At 44.6% G+C, this 21,573-nt stretch overlaps 1 protein-coding gene across 1 annotated transcript; it reads right to left on the reverse strand.

Moving 5' to 3' along the window:
* Positions 1–1,316: 1,316 nt before the first annotated feature.
* C1S (complement C1s) lies at positions 1,317–11,557 on the reverse strand (the record flags this gene model as incomplete). The annotated part of the gene is made up of 11 exons (XM_080348382.1): positions 1,317–2,110; positions 4,155–4,229; positions 4,742–4,879; positions 5,132–5,210; positions 5,441–5,556; positions 5,791–5,944; positions 7,381–7,580; positions 8,249–8,374; positions 8,651–8,828; positions 10,821–11,025; positions 11,544–11,557. 11 exons carry the CDS (start codon positions 11,555–11,557, stop codon positions 1,317–1,319), a joined length of 2,079 nt encoding a protein of 692 aa, XP_080204508.1.
* Positions 11,558–21,573: the final 10,016 nt, after the last annotated feature.

Raw genomic sequence — 21,573 nt, forward strand, 5'->3', positions numbered from 1 at the left:
GCTATCTGCACCAGCCCCCTGGCCATCTTAGTGGAAGGATACGTGTGAGGAATATAGGATTTTCTAGAGCAGAAGACAAGCCTAACGCATGTCAGGTAATCTTCTCCCACAACGCTAGCTTCCCTAAATCAAGCAACTTTATTTCTCAACTAACACAATAAAGTTTGAAAACATAAAGGAATGAAAGTATTTTGAAAATGTTTCTTCTGCTCAGCTTGATTCAGAAGTCCAAAGTATCATTGCTGGTAATGGCTGGTCAATGAGATGGGATCATCTCAGGAGAACTTCAAAAAGACTCTTAGGTAGAGAGGTGTGTGGGAATAACAAAAGTTTGTTGTGGAGAAGAATTGTAAATACACTCAAGCAACTGCAGCTGGGGTGTAGAAAAACACATAAATCACAAATAGAACCTCTGTGTTTAGATAATAGGCCTGTCAAAAAAGTCTTAAGGGCACCTTATCAGATATCTTTGAAATTCCTTTAGGCAAAGATCAAAGCAGTGTGGTAAACTGCACCTGCATGAATCTCTTTATAAGAGGCCGAAACAAGCAGGCTCATTGTTCTTCACCAATGGTTGAATTCTGCAGCACCTGCATCTCCACTTGTGTGACCTCTGCCCAGAAGCTTAAATACATTTTTGAAGATCCCCCAGTCAGCAAGGTAACAAAAATAAATGTGCTCTTTGTGTTGCATCCGTGGCTTGTGGTTGTTCCTGTAACCTGCCTGCGTTGGCTCACACGAGAGGTGACAAAAGCTGGCAGCACAGTGGGTCAAAATGTGACTAGACACTTTATTTAGGGAGTTTCAAGGAGAACTAGGTTTAGACTGAGAAGAAGAAAGGCAATACACACACAATAGCACATTGCACAAAAGGCACTTTGGACATTCTTTAATGCTGTTAGATATTCTGAACAATACAGAAAACACATAACATAGATCAGAAAGCAGGCTCTGAACCTGCCCTGGGAACCAAAAATTATTCTTTCTTGTCTTCATTGAAATCTTCCTGTCAGGTGGGGGGCATGGCTAAGTCTTACACAAGTGGGAAAAAATGGGGTAGAAAAAAATGAGAAGCAGAAAGAGCCTCTTTGTCCAGAACAGTATCTTCCTCTGATGCTACTATGAGTGGAAGAAAAAGAATTTCCCTTCTCAGAAGACAATGACAGTGGGAGAGACAGATACACATTTCTGACTCTCCACTCAGCACAGACACAATGAGTAGGCCCATTACAGACACAGAGTAAGTAGGATCATAGCCAGCCTAAACATGTAACCATCACATTTAGAAAGGGTGACTGTGCTGAAAGGAGAAAGAGCTAATCCTGCCATTCTTCTACATCCTCATGCTTGCTCATGGTCTCTGTAATCCAGTCCAAATAATGCATTACCTTGGTGTAAAGACCAAAGGTGCCACATCTTGGTCCCCAGGAGATCAGCCCGGCCACATAATACCGTCTGTCATCAAGAGGATCTTGGATGGCATAGGCTCCACCACTATCCCCCTTACAGCTGTCCTTGCCACCACCAGCACAGATCATATTGTCAGTGAATTGGTAAGCACTAGAATCAGCAGAGCCCTCTGGTTTCACAGATCGGCACTTATCCATGTCTACCACGGGAATCTGGGCCTTCCAAAGATAAATAGGCAGTCTTCCTCTCTCTCTCTGGCCCCAGCCAGCAATGTAGCCCAAAGTCCCTTCTTGCAGCTCATACTCAGGTGATTTACCAGGAAGACAGAGGGTCGAGATGTTTGGGCCCATCTTCACAGGATCCCTCAGCTTCAATAATGCAATATCGTTATCAAAATCTGTCCTGGTTTCTATGGGTTGCTGCCTCCATCCAGGATGGATGAATGAAATCTCTGGGATCAGCTGCTTGGCTTCACGGTCCAGAGATTCTCTACCAACATTGATTACCCCAGCATACATGTTGGGTTTGTCATATCCCTCCAACACATGAGCTGCAGTCATAACCCATCTTTCAGAGATGAGTACACCAGCTCCTCTTGGATAATCAAAATATACCTGCCAGGGAAAGTTGCCCTTTTCTGCAAGGGTGCCTCCAAAAATCTTTGCTTTCTCTTTGATGGGATTACTAGGCACCCCACAGACTGGAAACAAAAGAAAAAAAAAGGGAATCAGATGGGAGAATTAGCAGTTACAAATAGGAGGTTCTTTCTGTGTCCCTTCTTCCTGTGTCCTCTAAAACATTTTTTACTCCTGGTAACCAATGTTTATCATATGTCAAAGAGTTTGAAACTAGTATTTACAGAGAAATTCAAGAACATTCAAGAAAAACTATCAACATTCAATTTAGGCTGAAAATACTAATTCTCAAATTCTTGTTCTGGAAAGCAGATGTCACCCTGCCAGTGTTGGGTATGTCAAAGCTCACAATTTAATTGCACTCTAGTTATCACTTTTCCTTTGCTGAATTATGTCCTGTAGCTGAAGGGATTGTCTTTCAAAAAGTATTTGCTTAAGTTCTTAGAAATATGACACTGCTCTTTATTTTCTTTTTGTCAGCTCTAGATAGTCTCAGGTTAAGTGTTTAGGTTTGTCACTAATGTTTTACCATTTTTCCTCTCCATTCTTTTAGTATGTAAAATCTTAAGGACTGGGTTAATGGAGATCTCATCTGTGGGTCTTATGGGTACAGAGATGATCCGTGCTCTTTCAGTAAAATGTTCTGTAATGTTTTGCAGAATGTGAGCACTAAAGGTGTAAATAAGGCTGGTCATTCTGACCTAGCTAGGAAATTGATTTCTTATTACATTGCCTTGTGTCCATTGAACCCTTAGTCATACAGTCAGAGACTGAGAAACTATAGGCAGTAGGTGGCTTCCAATTAAAATGAAGCAGAGTTTGTTAAAGAATTTCACATTATCACAGAAAGATTTAGGCTGGAAAGTACCTCGCAATGTCTCTAGTTCAACCTGTTCCTCCCTAACTGCCCTTCTCCCTGCTCTTCTGACTGCAAAGCCAGGTTGCTCAGGGGCTTTGACAGGTGACTTCTGATCATCCTCAAGGGTGGTGATTAGCCAGTTCCTCTGGACAACACTCCCAGTGCTCTGGGAGAGCATTTTTCCTTATATATGGTCAGAATTTCCTTTGTTGCAACTTGTGCACATTGCCTGTCATTGTCTTTTATTGCTGTGTGCCGAAGAAGAAGAGTCAGGCTTTATATTCTTTGTAACCATCTCTTGGGTAGTAAATTCCCTGAGCGTTATCTTACAATTTGCCTTTTGCACTGTGCACTTGCATAGTTCAAGTCACTGGCTGAGCTAGCTGTTAAAAGGGTTGAATCATCAGCTGGATCTTGTACTTGTCAATGAAGATTTGGAGCTTTGAAGTAGTGAACAGGTCCTAGGCCTGCTGTCTCCTCTAACAGGGTAAGCTGAACAGTGTGTAAAATACATAGGATTTAAAATTCTCTCTATCAGCTGGAAGTTAAGAGCAAGCCATAACTACCAGCAGTCAGGAGCAGGAGTAGTATCCATGCACTTTGCTCCTCAGTGTCTCCCAAGTACACAAAGAGACGATGAAAAGGTCCTTGACAAGGATCTTGCTTGAGCTTTCAGACACAGTAAGTGTAGCTGAATACTGGAGACATTAAACCTTAAGGGTTTAGGCTATGGCTTCCGGTAAGAGTAGTGAAAGACCTTTCCCTATAGCGCTGCATCTCTAGTTAGCTGGGCACTAACCCCAGGAGAGATTTGAAGAGAAGCTACAGCTCTCAGTTTAGCTTGGGAGGGACCAAAGACAGAAAGGTCCAGCATTGTTGGACATCTCTTTTGGCCTGACAGTCTTTTTGCTACCTGCAACACAGACAGAGATATAAAGGACTGAACAGCTTAAAAATGTGCATGCTTGAAGGTGGGGAAACTGGTGCAGAAACACACACAGATACTTGAAGAGGTCCTGTTACACCAGATGTCTTATTATGTTGCCCACTTTTGTTTCCACTTTCTTTTTGCTGCCTCATCTGACCTTTCTTTGAGGCCCACAGCTTTCAGAAATGCTCTGTCCAACATGATTCAAACAACATAGAAAGGACCAACTGTACATTCAGGCTTAACAGTTTAAAAACAGAGAGATAAAAGAAGAAGTGGTCTTCATATGCCATGTGTACATATACACAGTTTTTGGTAGTACCTGGGACACATTTTGGTAGCTTTGTTCCCATCTCTTCATTGACCCATTCTCCGCTGGCTGAGCACCGATACACCCCTTGGAAAATACAAGAAAAAATAGTGTCATAAGGATACAATCAAGATGAAGAGAGTGTAAATAGTATTATTGTATAAGATGATAGATTAACCTTCTCCTTGCTTTCCAAAACAAGCGCAGCTTGGTAAACATTGCTGAGCTCTCCCTAGAAGTACACCACCCCACCAGGGTGCTTCTGCCCCTATTTTGGAAGGGCCTCATCTAATAGATTTCTTGAGTCCTTTGCTTCTCCACCAGAAATCTGTGCTAGATGTGACAAAAATCTCCATAGTTCACACACCAGGCAAATGGGGAGAAGACTTGCATTTAAGGTCAACAGCCCAAGTATATACATTATGAGAATGTAGTAAACACAAAGGCAACACAAAACTACTGCTGCAACCCCACACCAATTAGAACATTTTCACAGTCTTGACCTCATGGCATATAATCCCAGCACCATAACAATGCCAGTATCATTTCTTAGGCTTTTGATCAAAGAAATATGTTTGTGTAGTAGAGGCAGTGCTTACCATCCCCTTTAGTTTTTAGGGTATAGTAAGGTGCATCACATTGATACCGGAAAGCAGCTTTGTACAGAGGCTCATGAAGTTCGGAGACGTATACAGCTTGGGCATTTTCAATAAGAATGGGATCACCACAGTTCACAGCTGTAGAGAAGAAATAAAACCAAACAAATATCATTAAAGGGGCATCCTCACCCAACAATATGATTATTCTGTATGATGGGGAACCACTCAGCTCCTTGTCCCTGTACAGTCATCAGTGCTCACTTCCTCTGTCCCTTCAGCATGCTCACATCCCAGTCCTTCAGCGTTCTTCTAATCTGGAGATATAGTGGATCTAGAGCCTAAAGGTTCCATTTCAGTCTGCTTCCCACAAAACAGAGATGAGTCACTTACGAACACAGCTGAAATGGGAGTTGCTCCATTCACCATCGTTCTGACAGCTGGAGTGAAAAGTCATGATGCTGTCTCGTTGCTAGGGAAAAGAACACATGATCCATGTAAGTCACTGGCTGTGAAACCTAGCTGACCCAGGCACTTCAGTGGAGAGTCCTCAAAATGCTGCAGTGGCTGTAAGAAGCTTTAATTTTCTACAGCTGTGGTGAAAACTTGGAGTTCTCAAAGGTGCTCAGAACACCTGATGGGAAGCTGCTGAGAAGCTGCTGAGAGGGCCAGAGGGAATATAAATTTTTCAATGTAACTTACCCTTAAAATTTCGTAGCCTTCAATACATGTTACCTTCACAATGTCCTTGAAGATATACCTGTCCTTCTTTGGGTCAAGAACAGAGTTGAGGATGACACTTGAGGGACAGGTTACAGCTTTGAAGAGACAGGTAGAAAACAGTGATTAACTGGTTCAAGATTTACTCTCCTTCCAGCTCTCAAATTCTTTTTCCCCAGTTATTATTTTCCATAGTAAACATGCATCCTCTGTATACTCAATACCAGCAGCTCTGAACATGTTAACATGCTGTTGTGCAATGAATCTGACCTGGGACAAGCTCTCTGCCTAACTCAGCAGCAGATAGAATGCTTTCCCAAGTGTTTACTCACGATCACCATAGTAGCGTATTTTCCAGCCTTTGTGTTGTACTTTATGGTCTGTCTGGAAGATTACATCAAGAATGTTGTTCCTAGTTTTGACTTCTGAAGGACCTGGGAATTTGCTGCCACAATAGGGACCAAAATGCTGCTTTCCAGAGACAAGCTGGGAAAATAAAAAAACAAAAATAAATGAGAAATACCAAATGTATTCATATAAATAGTCCAATAGGTATTCAATAGATAGATATAGCCTTTTATGAGAAAGTAACAAGGTGGATGGATGATGGCAGAGCGGTGGATGTGGTCTACCTTGACTTCAGTAAAGCCTTTGACACAGTCTCCCACAGCATCCTAGTTGCTAAGTTGAGGAGGTGTGGTCTAGACAATAGAGCAGTGAGGCGGGTTACAAACGGGCTTAAGGAGAGAAGCCAGAGAGTGGTAGTCAATGGTGCAGAGTCTAGTTGGAGGCCAGTATCTAGTGGAGTGCCTCAGGGGTCAGTACTGGGGCCAGTATTATTCAATATATTCATTAATGATTTAGACAAGAGAATAGAGTGTACTATCAGCAAGTTTGCTGATGACACTAAGCTAGGAGGAGTGGCTGACACGCCAGAAGGCTGTGCTGCCGTCCAGCAGGACCTGGACAAGCTGGAGAGTTGGGCGGGGAATAACCTAATGAAATTTAACAAGGGAAAGTGTAGAGTCCTGTATCTGGGCAGGAACAACCCCAGGTTCCAGTATAGGTTGGGAAATTACATATTAGAGAGCAGTGTAGGGGAAAGGGACCTGGGGGTCCTGGTGGACAACAGGATGACAATGAGCCAGCACTGTGCCCTTGTGGCCAGGAAGGCCAATGGCATCCTGGGGTGTATTAGAAGGGGGGTGGTTAGTAGATCGAGAGAGGTCCTCCTTCCCCTCTACTCTGCCCTGGTGAGACCCCATCTGGAATATTGTGTCCAGTTCTGGGCCCCTCAGTTCATGAAGGACAGGGAACTGCTGGAGAGCGTCCAGCGTAGGGCAACAAAGATGATTAAGGGAGTGGAGCACCTCCCTTATGAAGAAAGGCTGAGGGAGCTGGGTCTCTTTAGTTTGGAGAAGAGGAGGCTAAGGGAGGACCTTATTAATGTTTATAAATATATAAAGGGTGAGTGCCACGAGGATGGAGCCAGGCTCTTCTCAGTGGCATACAATGATAGGACAAGGGGTAATGGGATCAAGCTGGAACACAAGAGGTTCCACTTAAATTTGAGAAAAAACTTCTTCTCAGTAAGGGTGACAGAGCACTGGAACAGGCTGCCTAGGGGGGTTGTGGAGTCTCCTTCTCTGGAGACATTCAAAACCCGCCTGGACTTGTTCCTGTGCGACCTCACTTAGGCGTTCCTGCTCCAGCAGGGGGATTGGACTAGATGATCTTTTGAGGTCCCTTCCAATCCCAAACATACTGTGATACTGTGATAATGTGATATTCAAATGTATTCCCAAGAACTTCAAAAGACAATATAGTTGAAAACAAAGTTAAGCAGTCACAGGGATATGAATATGAGGAGACTGAGGGGAGATCCAGAGCATCCTGGCTCTCTCCCTAAGCACCAGACCTACTGTTAAGCTGTCGTGGCAACTCCCTTTTGAGTCAGCTGGTTCCACATCGAAGTCCCCACTGCGTATGGACAATGCCACAAAGTAGCCTGGACTCAGAACCACTCGGTACTCACAATGTGAGTTCTCTGGGTACTGGTTGGGATAGTTTGGGCTGGCAATCTCCCCTGATGGCTCAGTGAAGATGTTTCCACTGCAGTTCACTAAGATTAAGGAAGGAACACAGATAGGATGCAGAAAGGAAATGGTCCATGTATGAATCTGACAAGCTTTCCCTCTTCCACTACATCTCTAATTTCCTCAGTCACCTGCATTAACCATGTCACAACATTGCATCTTTCCAAGAACCTGAAATCAGGACCAGCCTCTATCTAATTAGCCAGGGACTTTAACTTCTAGTGGCCTTTCTTTTTACCTTCTACCTGCAATTTAGGCCACTTTCTCTCATGCTCAGTTCCTCATATTAAACTCTTTTTAACATGCACCATTTGTGAACTTTCTTTTTTTTATTCAAGCCAAGCAGCTCCTTGGCCATTTTTGTGTCTTTATTGAACGGCCCTGTTTTGTCAGAGATTAAAAGGTTCACTAATAGCAGTACACTAAGAAGGGTCTTCATTACAGTCTTTAAAGAATGTTATTTAGCAGTTCCTTAATTATCTTACACAAATAAGAATGTTAAGAATATGTTAGTTCAAATTCCACAAATCACAGTCTACTGCCAGTTCAGATTTGCACTGGGATGATTTTTTTCCCCCAAATATATCTGTCACAACTGGTTGAGAAGGTTGATAGAGAATGTCTTCCATGCACAATATCTCACTTGGTCTAAATTAACTCTTGCTGTTGACAACAGGTCATGTAGATCTCTTACCTCCACATGTTCTCTTATCCTCATAGAGGAAATAATTTGGTGGACAGGTACAGAAGTAACCTCCAATATAATTATTACAGTAATGACTGCAAGGTTCCTCCACAAAATCTGTGCATTCATCCAAGTCTGCAAGTACGAAAAGATGAATCAGCCAAGATTGTGAGAGGGCCCTAAGGGCAGGAGGAAGATGAGAAAGTGAAAAAAACACTGGTGGACAACAAGGAAAAGGTATCTCTAATACAGCATTTATGCTGGCCATATTAGAAAGCAGTCTCATCTGGTGCCATCTCTTTTAAACAAGGTGTTCTTGTAAGGAAAACCCTTTGTCAGCTTTCCTCCCTCCCCCCTGCCACCCACAGCCTGGACACTACACAGATTTAGAGGAGGATGTTTCAACCTTACCCACTGCAACATAGTAGGCCGCAAAACCAGTGAAACGCTCTTCATTGGAAAAGTCTGATTGGAAACTCATAGTCAGGGTGTTATAAGGGACATGAAATTCCTCCACAATCAAGGAGCCAGGGGCATGAGGTTTCTTCCGCCCACAAAGCATGCCTTCAACATGGCCACCAGAAATAATCTGCAGAAGAATGCAAAGAGGTGTTCTCTCATTACTAGAATATGTATAATTACCAACACTTGAGTCTTTCACTTTACAGGTGGCTAACCAAAGGCTCCTAATTGCATGCATTTCTCACAACATTCAGGTAGATCTACCAGAGCACAGCTATGTCACATAGCTGGCAGGAGGGACCAAGGCTGCTGTGTCATCCACCAAGCTGGTTGAGGGTGGAAGACAGCCAGCCAAGGCATAGCTGAATGGAGCCCCAAGACAACCAATTTCATTATGTTTATAAGACACTTGAGGAGTGTTTCCTGCTACTGACTTCCCAAGTGTGAAATACCTATCATAGAATCATAGAATGTCCTGAGTTAGAAGTGACCTACGAGGATCATCAAGTCCAACTCCTGTCCCTGCATATGACAACCCCAAAATTCACACCATGTGTCTGAGGGTGTTGTCCAGTCTCTTCTTGAACACTGTCAGGCTTGGGGCTGTGACACCTCCCTGGGGAGCCTGTTCCAGTGCTTCACCACCCTCTGGGGGAAGAACCTTCTCCTAATGTCCAACCTAAACCTCCCCTGGCACGTCTTCCTGCCACTCCCTCTGGTTCTGTCATTGATCACCAGAGGGAAGACATCGGTGACTGTCCCTCCTCCTCCCTTTGTGAGGAAGCTGTAGCCACCATGAGGTCTCCCCTCAGTCTCCTCTTCCTCAGGCTGAACAGATCAAGTGACTTTAGCCATTCCACATACAGCTTTCTCTCCAAACCCTTCACCAACTTTGTAGCCCTCTTCTGGACACTCTCCAGTAGCTTTATATCCTTTTTATCCTGTGGTGCCCAAAACTGCACACAGTGCTCCAGGTGAGGCTGCACCAGTGCAGAGCAGAGTGGGACTATCGCCTCCCTCGCCCAGCTGGCAATGCTGTGCCTGATGCACCCCAGGACATGGTTGGCCCTCTTGGCTGGCAGCACACACCGTTGGCTCATTTTCAACTTGCTGTCAACCAGAACCCCCAGGTCCCTCTCTGCAGAGCTGCTCTCCAGTAGCTTGTTCCCCAGTCTGTATGTACAGACAGAGTTGCCATGTCCCTGTCTTAATTTCTCAGATACAAATCAATCCAGGAAGTTAACATCCTCTGGCCCACTTGTATAAAAAATCAACACCATGGTTCAAAATGGCAAAGCAAATGACTGACAGTCTGCAGAACAGTCCAACAGGTTCATTGGTTTATTGCAAAAGGACACATGTTCTTATAGCTCCCAGCAGAGCACATCCAACCTAATGTCCCATTTTGGTCCTTCTGCAAGGTCTCTTTCTGGTGCTACACTCGATCTTACTGCCCCTTTTCACACATAGCTGCTGCAGGATAGGATGGTCTTCTTTCTGTTTGTGTGGAAATACTTGAGCTTTTGTGCCTTGTGGGACAGCATGGAGCAGAGCTAGTGGGTCTCTAAGTTTAAAGAAATCTGTGGTGTGTAGATCATAGAAAACTGTGGTGCAATGGACCACAGCACTTTATCTGAGTGCCCACTATGAATACCATCTCTTGATGTTTTTTAACCTTCATTATTTCCAATCACTTCCTGATTGCATTAAATCATCTATGTCCACTCATGGATTAATGCTGAATAATTTCATGGACAGAAAAGCAACGCCCTAAGAAAATGGTGCCTTTATACTTATGGTTCACTGGCTAAGAATATGCCTGACAATAAGGAGGTGTCAGTGATGGCTAGGAAGGCTTTTTCTATGAAGAAACATGGGAAGGCAGGCATAGATGGGATAGTTAGTTGGCAGACAATGCCCATGTGATTATGATGCAAACTCAATTCAGTGACTGCTCATGCAAACACACTAGGCCATTTGGGCTTTCTGGAGCTCAGAACAGGAAGACTGTGTCTATTAATATCTCCTCTTCCAGCCATAAGCTTTGTACACAGCTTTGCTGTTCTGTGCTCTAACCCACCTTCTTGTCTTTTTCTCACTTGAGAATGGGGGACAGTACCTTCACAAAGTCATATTCGCAGTTCTGCGATGGTTCAAGATCCATATGGGTGAAATAAAGGCGAATGCCATATCCTGAAGGGACTTGGATTTCCCAAGATTTCTGCACATCATTTGGATACACCTGAGGATAATTGGGTGACAAGATCTCACCATACATGGAGGCTGAATCAGTCCAGACAGGGAGACAGAAGAAGATAAGGTACCTGAGAAAAGAGGAAAGAAGATAACACTGCAGTAGTCTTCTCTGTCCACATATGCACACAGTCCCTAGTGAAAAAGCTAGTCTTTGGCTGTACAGAGCATGCAGCATAGCTCCTGGCTTTGAAGTTTTAATGACCAACACTGCGGCTGTGTGGGGCTTGTCTTTCTCCTGTAGCCTTTCACACAGAAAGAGCACAACGTCAGTCATGCTCCCTGCCCCTCTCCAGCTCTATAAGAGCTGGTAACACTACAGGAGTTGATCACAAGTGTCTTAAGTGCTATTCCCTACTTAACTGCTGTTCTGGAGGCTACAGATGCATTCAGATTTAAGAATCAGTACAGTACTACAGGAAAAACACATAATTTAAAAAATTAAATTATTAACAAACCTGAGTTCCCCTTGGAGATTCAATAACTCACCGCATGTGGAAAAAGCAGATCTTCCTTTCTGAGAACTTGCAGGAACTGGACTTTAGAGTTATGATCTGGGACAAAAATCAATGTGATTGATTAATGTTACCTGTGCTCCTGCATGTCTGCAAAGCAGGTCAAAGACCCTAAACCCCCAGCTTCTGGAGAGCACATAAATGTTTTGCCTGAAAAGTACATTTATATCTTTGTTCCTTTCTGCATATGGCAACCCCAAGCATCAAGAATGGGTGCTGGGCTCTGTACTGACAAAACTGAGAGATTATCTCTATCTGGTATTCACATGGTGTCTCCAAACACCATGCTGGTGCACAGCAAATTAAACCAGAAAGCACATCCACCCCTCCAGGGTACCCAATCCATTCTTCCTAGCACCTCAGAAATCATGCTAAGACCTTGGGGCTGGGGAGCAGTTTGTCCTGACTCTTCTAGCTGTCAGACAGTAACGCTCAGGAAGATTTTCCTTTCCCATTTCTAAGGCTTGCAATATTTACCTTCTCTTCCCAGCTCATGTCTGGTTTTCTTCTCTCTTCCCTTCACTTTTCTCGTTCTTTTTTCTTCCTGTTAACACACTCCTCCAAATGCACCCCTAATGAGACCTCTAATTTGCAATATCGCAGCACCCTCTACCTGTGGGATGCAGCTTCCCAACCTCCGCACTGGGGTGCGATGCCGGGCCTGCCGGCTTTTGCCTGGAAAGGGAATTTCCAGAAATTGCACAATCCTGTTGCCTCAGGCTGTGCGGGGGAGCATGCAGATCTGGTCTGTATTAGGCATTTTCGGGAAATCAGATGACTTTTGGGAAAAGGGAGGGTAACAGAGTTTTTGGCTGCCTTTCCTCTCCTGTTCTTCCTCCTCCCCTTTAAAAGTTAGGAAGAGAATCGAAAGGGTGTAAGAAAGAGTCCATGTCGGAACTGGTAAAATGCTTCTGCATGGAAAACACTGTTCAAACATCCTGTCCAGAGACCATTTTGTGTGGTCCACTCTGTTACTGCAACCTGGTTGCCACAGTGCTGCTGCCACTGCTCCTCACCTGATGCTTCAGAGACCCTTCTTTGAGGGGAAAACAAACAAACCAACCAAACAAACTATATATAGACAGAGTGGTCTATTCAATGTTGTGCCTCTCTGAGGCCACCAGCAGGAGTTTTGCTGTTGAGTTTTGCATTGTTTTGCTGTTTTTTGTTACGAGAACACTCCTCTAAGTAAGAACTTGACTAAGGAGTCTTAACTACATCTTTATTTACCAAATGAACTTAATGTAAGAGCAACTGTTTGTCAGACTTCAGCCTGGAGCAAATTAGATCTAAGACCCTTATGGAAGGGAATTTTAAGACTTATTCCAGGTAGGACCTTTAATCCAAGCCAAGACCAAAATGCCACCATACAAGCTAAAATACCTGTCACTAATACTCTAGAAAACCCGTCGTCCTCACAGACCAGCTACACTGGGACTGGACTATAAATAAAAATGTAAAACTCCATTAAAAACTCTACCCTTTATAATCAGCACAGCACACTTCAGGGTTTGTTTTAGCAAGGAAAAACATTGTGGAAGTTTCAACAGGCCATAGGCAAAGTGTGTTAGTAAAGACTCAAGGGAGAGAAACACCTACAGATGAGTCATAACTGACTTCATTGTAGCCAGGACAAAGGCTTTACTTAAGAACATGCCTAGTCTGTTTTCTTTGTCAAACTGAAAATGGAAAGAGAAAGAAAACAGCATGTCATCTCACTTCTGATGTCTCTTGGAAGCACAACCTGATGTTCTAACTGGAATTTTGAGAACCAGGAAAACAGTGATGAAAGATACACAGCAAATCATGGGGAGATGTTTTCTCCTCCAAACTGGGCACAGTAAAGATCCTGCCAGTAACTCTTCAAGTCACAATCATATTTTTAAATGTGCATGGCAGAAGTAAAATGAATGTGGGCTGATATATTATGCATGTCATTTCATTGCAAGGGAATAGTATATTTTCATATAAACCTGACTCAACTTGTCTGTAGCAGTGGTAAATTAATTTGTGTGTGTGTATTAATAATTCTTTAGAAGATATACACCTGTTAATTAAGAAAAATATTTCTGAAGTTAGTTAAATAAAAAGGTAGCTGCATTTTACCTGGGCACATACCTACATAATGATAACTATTTATGCAGAAGATCAGTGATATTGATGTACATATTTACACTGAATGCAGCATTTGATTGCATTTGCCTAGATCTGTATGTTTTTTATGATTCATAAGATGAAACAGCTAGGTAGTATATTTTACAATTCACTGAAACTATGTCAGAAATTATATTAAAATAATAATTTAAAAGAGGCAAAATCATGACACTAAGGTTAATAAATGATAACGTTAAGTTTGCCAATGCAATATAATTCTGCTCAGAGGCACACACATTCTCCTAAATTCCTAAATTACATGACCACATACTATTTTTCCTGATTTGCATAAGACAAAACTTTTCTTAAGATGACTCAAAGCTGCATGGCTGTAACCTTTCTGCCAGATGATATGAAGAACAATAGTGCTCCTGTTTTCATAAAATTACCATCTAGAATAGGCTTGACTGGCTTTTCTTCCTCCAGGAAGTTGGGAGAAAAAACATTTTTCCTGAACTCTTAAGAAAAGCCATGTTTTCTCATCTGGAAATACTGAGCCAGTGCATAAAACAAAGGGAGCAAATATCAAAAGAGAAAATATAACCTGACCAACCTGATATCTTTCTATGATGGTATGACTGACTGGGTAGACAAGGGGAGAGCAGTAGATGCTGTCCACCTTGACTTCAGCATGGCTTTGACACTGTCTCCCACAACATCTTCGTAGGGAAGCTCAGGAAGTGCAGGTTGGATGAATGCTTGGTGAGATGGATTGAGAACTGGCTGGATGGCAGGGCACAGAGGGTTGTGATCAACGATGCAGAGTCCAGTTGGAGGCTTGTGGCTAGTGAGGGGTTCCCCAGGGGTCAGTACTGGGTACAGTCCTGTTCAGCCTGTTCATCAATGACCTGGATGTAGAGACTGAGTGCACCCTCAGCAAGATTGCTGATGATACTAAACTGGGAGGAAGGGCTGACACACCAGAAGGCTGTGCTGCCATTCAGCAAGATCTGAACAGGGCTGAAGGACTGGGCAGAGAAGAACCTGATGAAATTCAACAAGGGCGAGTGTAGGGTCCTGCACTTGGGAAGGAATAGCCCCATGCAACAGTACAGGTTAGGGGCAGACCTGCTGGAAGGCAGCACTGCAGAGAAGGACCTGGGAGTCCTGGTGTTCAACAGTTTGACCATGAGCCAGCAATGTGCCCACAAGGGCCAAGAAGCCCAATGGTGTCCTACGGTGCATTAAGAAGAGTGTGACCAGCTGGGTGAGGGAGCTTATTCTGTCCCTCCACTTGTCCTGGTGAGGCTGCATCTGGAGTTCTGCATCCAGTTCTGGGCTCCCCAGTTCAAGAAGGACAAGGAATTACTGGAGACAGTCCAGCGGCAGGCTACGAAGATGATTAAGGGTCTGAAGCATCTTTCTTACAAGGAAAGGCTGAGAGAGCTGGGTCTGCTCAGCCTGGAGAAGGCTGAGAATGTATCATATTCATGCTTATAAATATCTCAAGTGTGGGTGTCAAGAGGATGAGGCCAGACTCTTTTCAGTGGTGCTCAATAACAGAATGAGGAGCAACAGGCAGAGACTGAAGCATAGGAGGTTCCATCTAAACATAAGGAGAAACTTCTTTACTTTGAACTTGCTTTAGCAGGTGTGTTGGGCTAGATGATCTCCAGAGGTCCAACACCAACCATTCTGTGGTTCTGTGATAACATTAACTAGGTGAAATCCATCAGCAGGGAATCAAGGATATGTAAGTAGCAATTAAAATATCTTTGATCTACCAAGACATTAGCAGTTATTTGCCTGTTTCCTATTCTGCCAATAAGAGGATTCGGTGGGTTTCTTGCATGCCACACTTCCCTGCCTCATTCTTGTGACCCAGGCTGGTTTTGTTGCCAGTGGTAAATTCAGAGCTTTGGGTAAGCCCCAGGAAAATTTGCCTGTGCTCTGGCTCAGAACTGCTTGGCATAACCCACTGATTTCCACCTCTGCTCACCATACCAGGGGGATTTTTACCAGTGTCTGTTCACATCTTTTATTTCCTCCAGCACTGATTCTGAATGCAAAGCTCTCACAGCCTCCCAGTTAAAACATGCAACTTGGGATCATTGTGCTCCATGCACTGTACCACACAGATGCCTGCTGCCTTCTCGACTCACTTCCCCTACACCCCTGGATGTAGCTTCAAGTGGCTGTGACTGCTAAGCACAGATGATGCCTACACAGCTGATGTACTACCTTACCTACGGAACAGAAGCCCTATAGTCTTATTTACACCTAAGACCTTTTCCCTGTAGGTGAGGGGCTCTGACTCACAGCTGGAGATATCCCACCATGGGACAACTGGCATGGGTTCTGCCATGACCTTCCTAGGGATGTCCATCCTCGCTGCACACATGGCCTCACCAGCAGCGAGCCAGTGGCTGAAGAGGAACAGTTTAAAGTTTTGTCTATTAGAGTAAAATGTTTCTAAACACTCTGGCTTACTTTAAACCACAAGGCTGTAAACTGCAGTAGCAGAGCAGCTGCTGCAAGAGGAAATGTGACATTTCTGGAGCAGGACCAGTAACTTCCAGGAGACGGGTGGCATGGGCCAGGAAGAGTGACGAGAAGCTCTTGCTTCCTCAAACGCACCAGCCGCTCCTGCCACACCACGAGAGACGACCACGGCTCTGCGGCTCCATCGGAACCGCAGCTACGGGCGATGATCTGCTGCCTGTTCCTCCCAGCCCGCCGCCGAGGGCCGCCCGCTGCAGCCGGTCGCGCCAGTCCCGGCGGCACCGAGAGGTGGCAGCAGAGACTGGCGGGGCCCGCGCAGCCGGCGAGGGCGGGAGGGGCGCAGCCCTGGAGGGCTGACCCGCCCCGTCCCCAGCGACAAAATGGGTGTAGCTGGGTAGCTGTGCTTCTTGACCCCCCGGGCGACACCAGCCAGAGCCTCAAGTTTCGGCCGCGTTGTGTCCGAGCTCATACCACTTGAAAACAAGGGATATGAACTGCATCTCCCTAATTTCGTGGAGGGGGCCCGGGGAGCGGAGCCGGCAATGTCTGAAAACAGGTTCGGACATCACATTTATTTGTGCAATAATATCCTCACGGAAAATGTGAATTTTTTTCAAGCATACCATCCCCTCCCCATCTTAAACATCCGCCAAGTCCCAGTTTCTCCAGCTCTCTCTGGGTTGTCATTTACTCATTCATGACTTTTTTCGCTGCTGGCTCCAAGGTCTCCTATTCATCCTTTTAATGAAAACTTACTTTCATGTGTTCCCCTGCCTTTTATTCCAAGCAGTCACCCTCCCTCTGTTCTCCCTGTCTTGCTAGTGGTTATTTCTTTCCCTGTGTGCTTTGTTCTCTTCCCTTGACTCTTGTTTTTTCCAGTATCTTCTTCTTCCCCATTAGTGTTCAACACTAAGCTGCAGTCTCACCTGCCCTCCAGATAGTTACTTTGCCCCTAGTAGCAAGCTCCTCTCCCGTGGCCACTTCAATCAGGACAAGCTCCTCCTGTGCCTGCCTGGGAGAAGAGGCACATGCACAAGCTTCATGCACAAGCAGGGAACAAGGTCCTGTTTCAGTCAATCAGTGTAGAAGAAATGGTCCTTGAAGGAAAGTCCTGCAAGACCTCTTGAAGAATTATTTGGGGCTTTGTGCAGCTGTGGTCTGTGGGAAAGCTGCATGAACCACTTGAACACAGTCAATAAAAATGAATTTGCAGAAGCTTCAGCAGCTACAAGCAGCTACATTCCCATATTGCCACACTGAGGCTCGTGTGAACTTCAAGTTTCACACTAATACCAATGTAATGTCATGAAATCACAGTATATCTTGGGGACAGTAAATATTTTTGGGACATCCCTTCCTCCCAAGCATAGCACTGCCCTGATTATAAAAAAAAAACAGAGAAACAAACAAAAAAAATTAAAACAAAATAATAATGGTACTCATCGTGATCTGAGTCTCAAAAACAGCTACTACGCTCTAACCTGAAGTGGCTATCTAGTATTTAATCTAAACAGGTCAAATATAGTAATAGTTCAAGCAACTGAAAACAGAATCTCACAATGGAAATTGTTAGGCAATCTCAGGAGCAGATGCTGCTTCTGAAATCCTTCTCTGATAACAATAAATTACAGAATGAAATAAGTCTAAAAGTTCACATGCACTGACATAGACCAGAATTTTGTCCAGCCCAGCATACAGCATCTAACGCTCTCTTTTTGTGCAAACTCAGGTCAGAGTTGTGGATGGACTGCTGAAGGTCTATGAAAGGATACCAACTGAGAGAGACTGTGGTCCAAAGACATTTTTGCTGCTACGAATGTGGCCTCCAAAACCAGATGGAGCACCTTGACTTTTCAAAAGCAGAAGGAGCTTTTGTGCCAGGTGACAGAGGTTTCCTTGGGCAGATGTACTAGTGCATGTGGAAAACTAAGCCCAGCACTGGAAGCCCTCATGGCAAGCCCAATATAGTACCAGTGGCCACAGCAACAGTGGTGTGGTTGGTGCCAGGTTACAGCCTGACCCTCAAAGCAAGTCCATTGCCCACAGAATCCAAGTAATCCTTCAGGCATGATCTAAACTTAAAGGGGATGAGAAGAGAAAGGGAAAGATGAGGGAAGGGGAAGCCAGATGTGGAGGTCTAAGGAAAGAGGCAAGCATATACTGATATTTCCCTGCTATATTCCCCAATTTTTGGCTATCTAAAGCACAGAGACTTACTGAGCCAGTTGTATGTGTATCTTCTTTTTTATATGTCCTCAGTGGACCTTTCTTACATGCATGTTCTCATCATTTCTTAACTTTTTAATGGACTTTTAATAAAATTATAACAATGACCTAGTGGCCATTACTGAAACTTGGTGGAATGGATCCCATGACTAGAGTGTGACTATCGATGGCTGCAGGCTGTTCAGAAGGAACAGACAAGGAAGGAAGGGTGGAGGGGTTGCTCTCTACATCAAGAGATGGATAAAGTGTGAAGAGGTGTCCCTGGGGAATAGCCATGAGCAGGTTGAAAGCTTAAGGGTAAGATTCAAAGACCAAGGCAACAAAGGGAACCTTGTATTTGGTATCTACTACAGGCCACCTAATCCAGGGGATCCTACTGACAAAGCCTGCTTACTCCAGCTACAGGAGTCGTTACACTCACAGGCTCTTGTCTTGCTGGGGGATTTCAACCACCCAACATCTCCTGGGAAAGTCAAACGGTGAGCTGTAGGCAATGCAAGAGACTCCTGGAGTGCATTGAGGATAACTTCCTAAGCCAGGTAACAGACAGCCGTACCAGGGGAGATGCAATACCGGACCTGATGGTCACTAACGCAAGTGAGCTAATTGGTGATGTCACAATTGGAGGCAGCCTGGGCTGCAGTGATCATGTGCACATGGAGATCACAGTCCTGAGGGATGTGGAATGGATGAAGAGTGAAGTCAGGACGCTGAATTTTAGGAAAGCCAACTTCCAGCTCTTTGAGGAGCTGGTCAGCAAGACCCCCTGGGAAACTGCTCTCAGGGACAAGAGAGCAGAACAGAGCTGACAAATCTTTAAGGACCCTTTCCATAAAGCATAAGAAATCTCTTGATCCTCAGGTATAAGAAATTGGGTAAGGAGGGCAAGAGGTGGTTGATTTGAGACCTGCTGGTCAAAGTAAAGGGCAAGAAGGAAATGCACAGGTGGTGGAAGCAGGGACAGGTATCCCAGGAAGAGTATAGGGACACTGCCTGGTTGTGCAGAGATGGGGTCAGGAAGGCTGGAGCTGAACTTGGCAAGAGACACAAAGAATAACAAGAAGGGCTTCTGCACATTATCCAGAAAAGGAAGGTCAAAGAAAGTGTGTCCCCCCTGACAAGCAAGACTGGCAAACTGGCAACAGTAAACAAGGAGAAGGCTGAGGTACTCAACAACTTCTTTGCCTCATTCTTCATTGGCAAGCTCTCTTCCCACACTTCCCAAGCAAATGAACTGCAAGAAGGGTACTGGGGAACAAGGTCACTCCCACTGCAAGAGAAGATCAGGTTTGTGACCAGTTGCGGGACCTGAACATACATAAATCTATGGGACCTGATGAGATGCATCCCAGAGTCCTGATGTAGTTGCCAAGCCACTCTCCATGATATTTGAGAAGTCATGGCAGTCAGGCGAAGTCCCTGGTGGCTGGAAAAACAGGAACATTGCACCCATTTTTAAAAAGGGTAGAAAGGAGGACCCCGGGAACTAACAACCTGTCAGCATCACCTCTGTGCCTGGGAAGATCATGGAACAGATCCTCTTGGAAGCTGTGCTAAGGCACATGGAGGATAGGGAGGTGATTTGAGACAGCCAGCATGGCTTCATCAAGGGCAAGTCCCACCTGACCAACATAGTGGCCTTCTACGATGGAGTAAATACATCAGTGAACAAAGGAAGAGCTACAGATGTCATCTATCTGGACTTCTGTAAAGCCTTTGACATGGTCCCTCACAACATCCTTCTCTCTAAATTGGAGAGGTATGGTTTTGATGGGTGGACTGTTTGGCAGAAGAGAAATTGGCTGGATGGTCACATCTGTAGTGGTCAGACACAGCATAGTCAAGCAGGATACAGTCTTTAAGAGCTTATAACCCCAGACCTGTTAAATCTGTGAGATAATTTGATTGTATCAAAAGTGGGAGGAAGCTTGATTATGGAGTAGATTCCTTCAGCAGTGATGCTAAATCTCCAATTGCTTTTTTATGTTCTCTCTCCAGTTTGGCTTTCCATTTTCATGAAAGTTCTACAAACAAAGAAGTTTAAGATGCCCATTCCTTATCAGATACGATCGGGGGAGGGACAGAGGGTCAGCATGCTCACATAGGGCTCATTTACCTAGGAAGCTGGCCTAAACACTATAAGCACCCAATTAAACATGGAAATGAGAAATCGATATTCAGTCATTCTTTGGACTTCGCAAAATGTTTGGCAAACAGTGACCAGCTAGGGTGAACAAACACAGTAACCAATTTGTTAATTCTAACCTGATGAAGTCAGCTATCCGAGGATGGGGGTTGAACTCTTACTAACCATCTTGACTTGCCACTTGGCACCTTACACTGCCTTCAGGGGACTTCTGGAGGTCAAGGCTAAGATCTCCCCTTCTTCATGCACTTCCTTGCTGCACTGATTACTCTTCATTTCAATTTTTCTCACTTTCTGTGAGCCTTGGGGCCTTATCCAGGCATCTTATGAACTTTTCCAAGGCTGAAGATTTCCTAGCCTCTCTAAGCACCTGTTCCCATTGTGAAGCACCCTTTGGTCCAACTGAAATTTCCTTTGTGGCAGCCTAAGACCATTGCTTCTTGCTGATTCACTGTAGACCTCTGGCTCTGTTCTTCCTTAGCCCCATGTTAAGCCACATGTTATGTCAGGTGCATTTGTTTTTCTGAACTTTGCGAGGTTTCTGTCAAACCATTTCTTCATTAATTCCTTATCTATTCTACTATCTGCACTTTCTCCATCTTCTGCTGCAAAGCTAAACTGCTCTTTCAAGACTCTTTCCTCTTCCTTCTCTGATCTGTGCCTTTGCCACAATGGGGCAGGGGAAGGAAGAGAAAATCACCTCATTTAAAGTGTCTATTGAAGTGCCAATGCCCACTAAGGCCTGTTCCCAGCAGATGAGCCCACCCCACAGCCATACTGTAACCTCATGGTCAGAGTGGCCTCTAAGGCAGAATAATACTATGCACCAGCAGAGGCTGGGAGGCAATGGGCTAAGGAGCAGCTCAGCAGAAAAGATCCTAGCACATAAGCCCACGATGCACCCTTGTAGCAGCTAATGCTAATGGAACACTGGGTGGCACAAAGAACAGCATAAGTCTAAGGGTGGAGAGATAATATATAGCACAGATGAAGTTGTATTTGGCACATTGTGTTCATTATGGGCTCTGCAGCACAAGAGAGGTGTGAACAAACCCAGTGGAAGATCACTGAACAGGAGACTGGAACACTGATACTGAGGAATCTGGATTTTTTTAGCCTGGAAAAGAGAACAGCAA

Source organism: Nesoenas mayeri (genome assembly GCF_963082525.1).
Source record: "Nesoenas mayeri genome assembly, chromosome: 1".
NCBI classification, from domain to species: Eukaryota; Metazoa; Chordata; class Aves; order Columbiformes; family Columbidae; genus Nesoenas; species Nesoenas mayeri.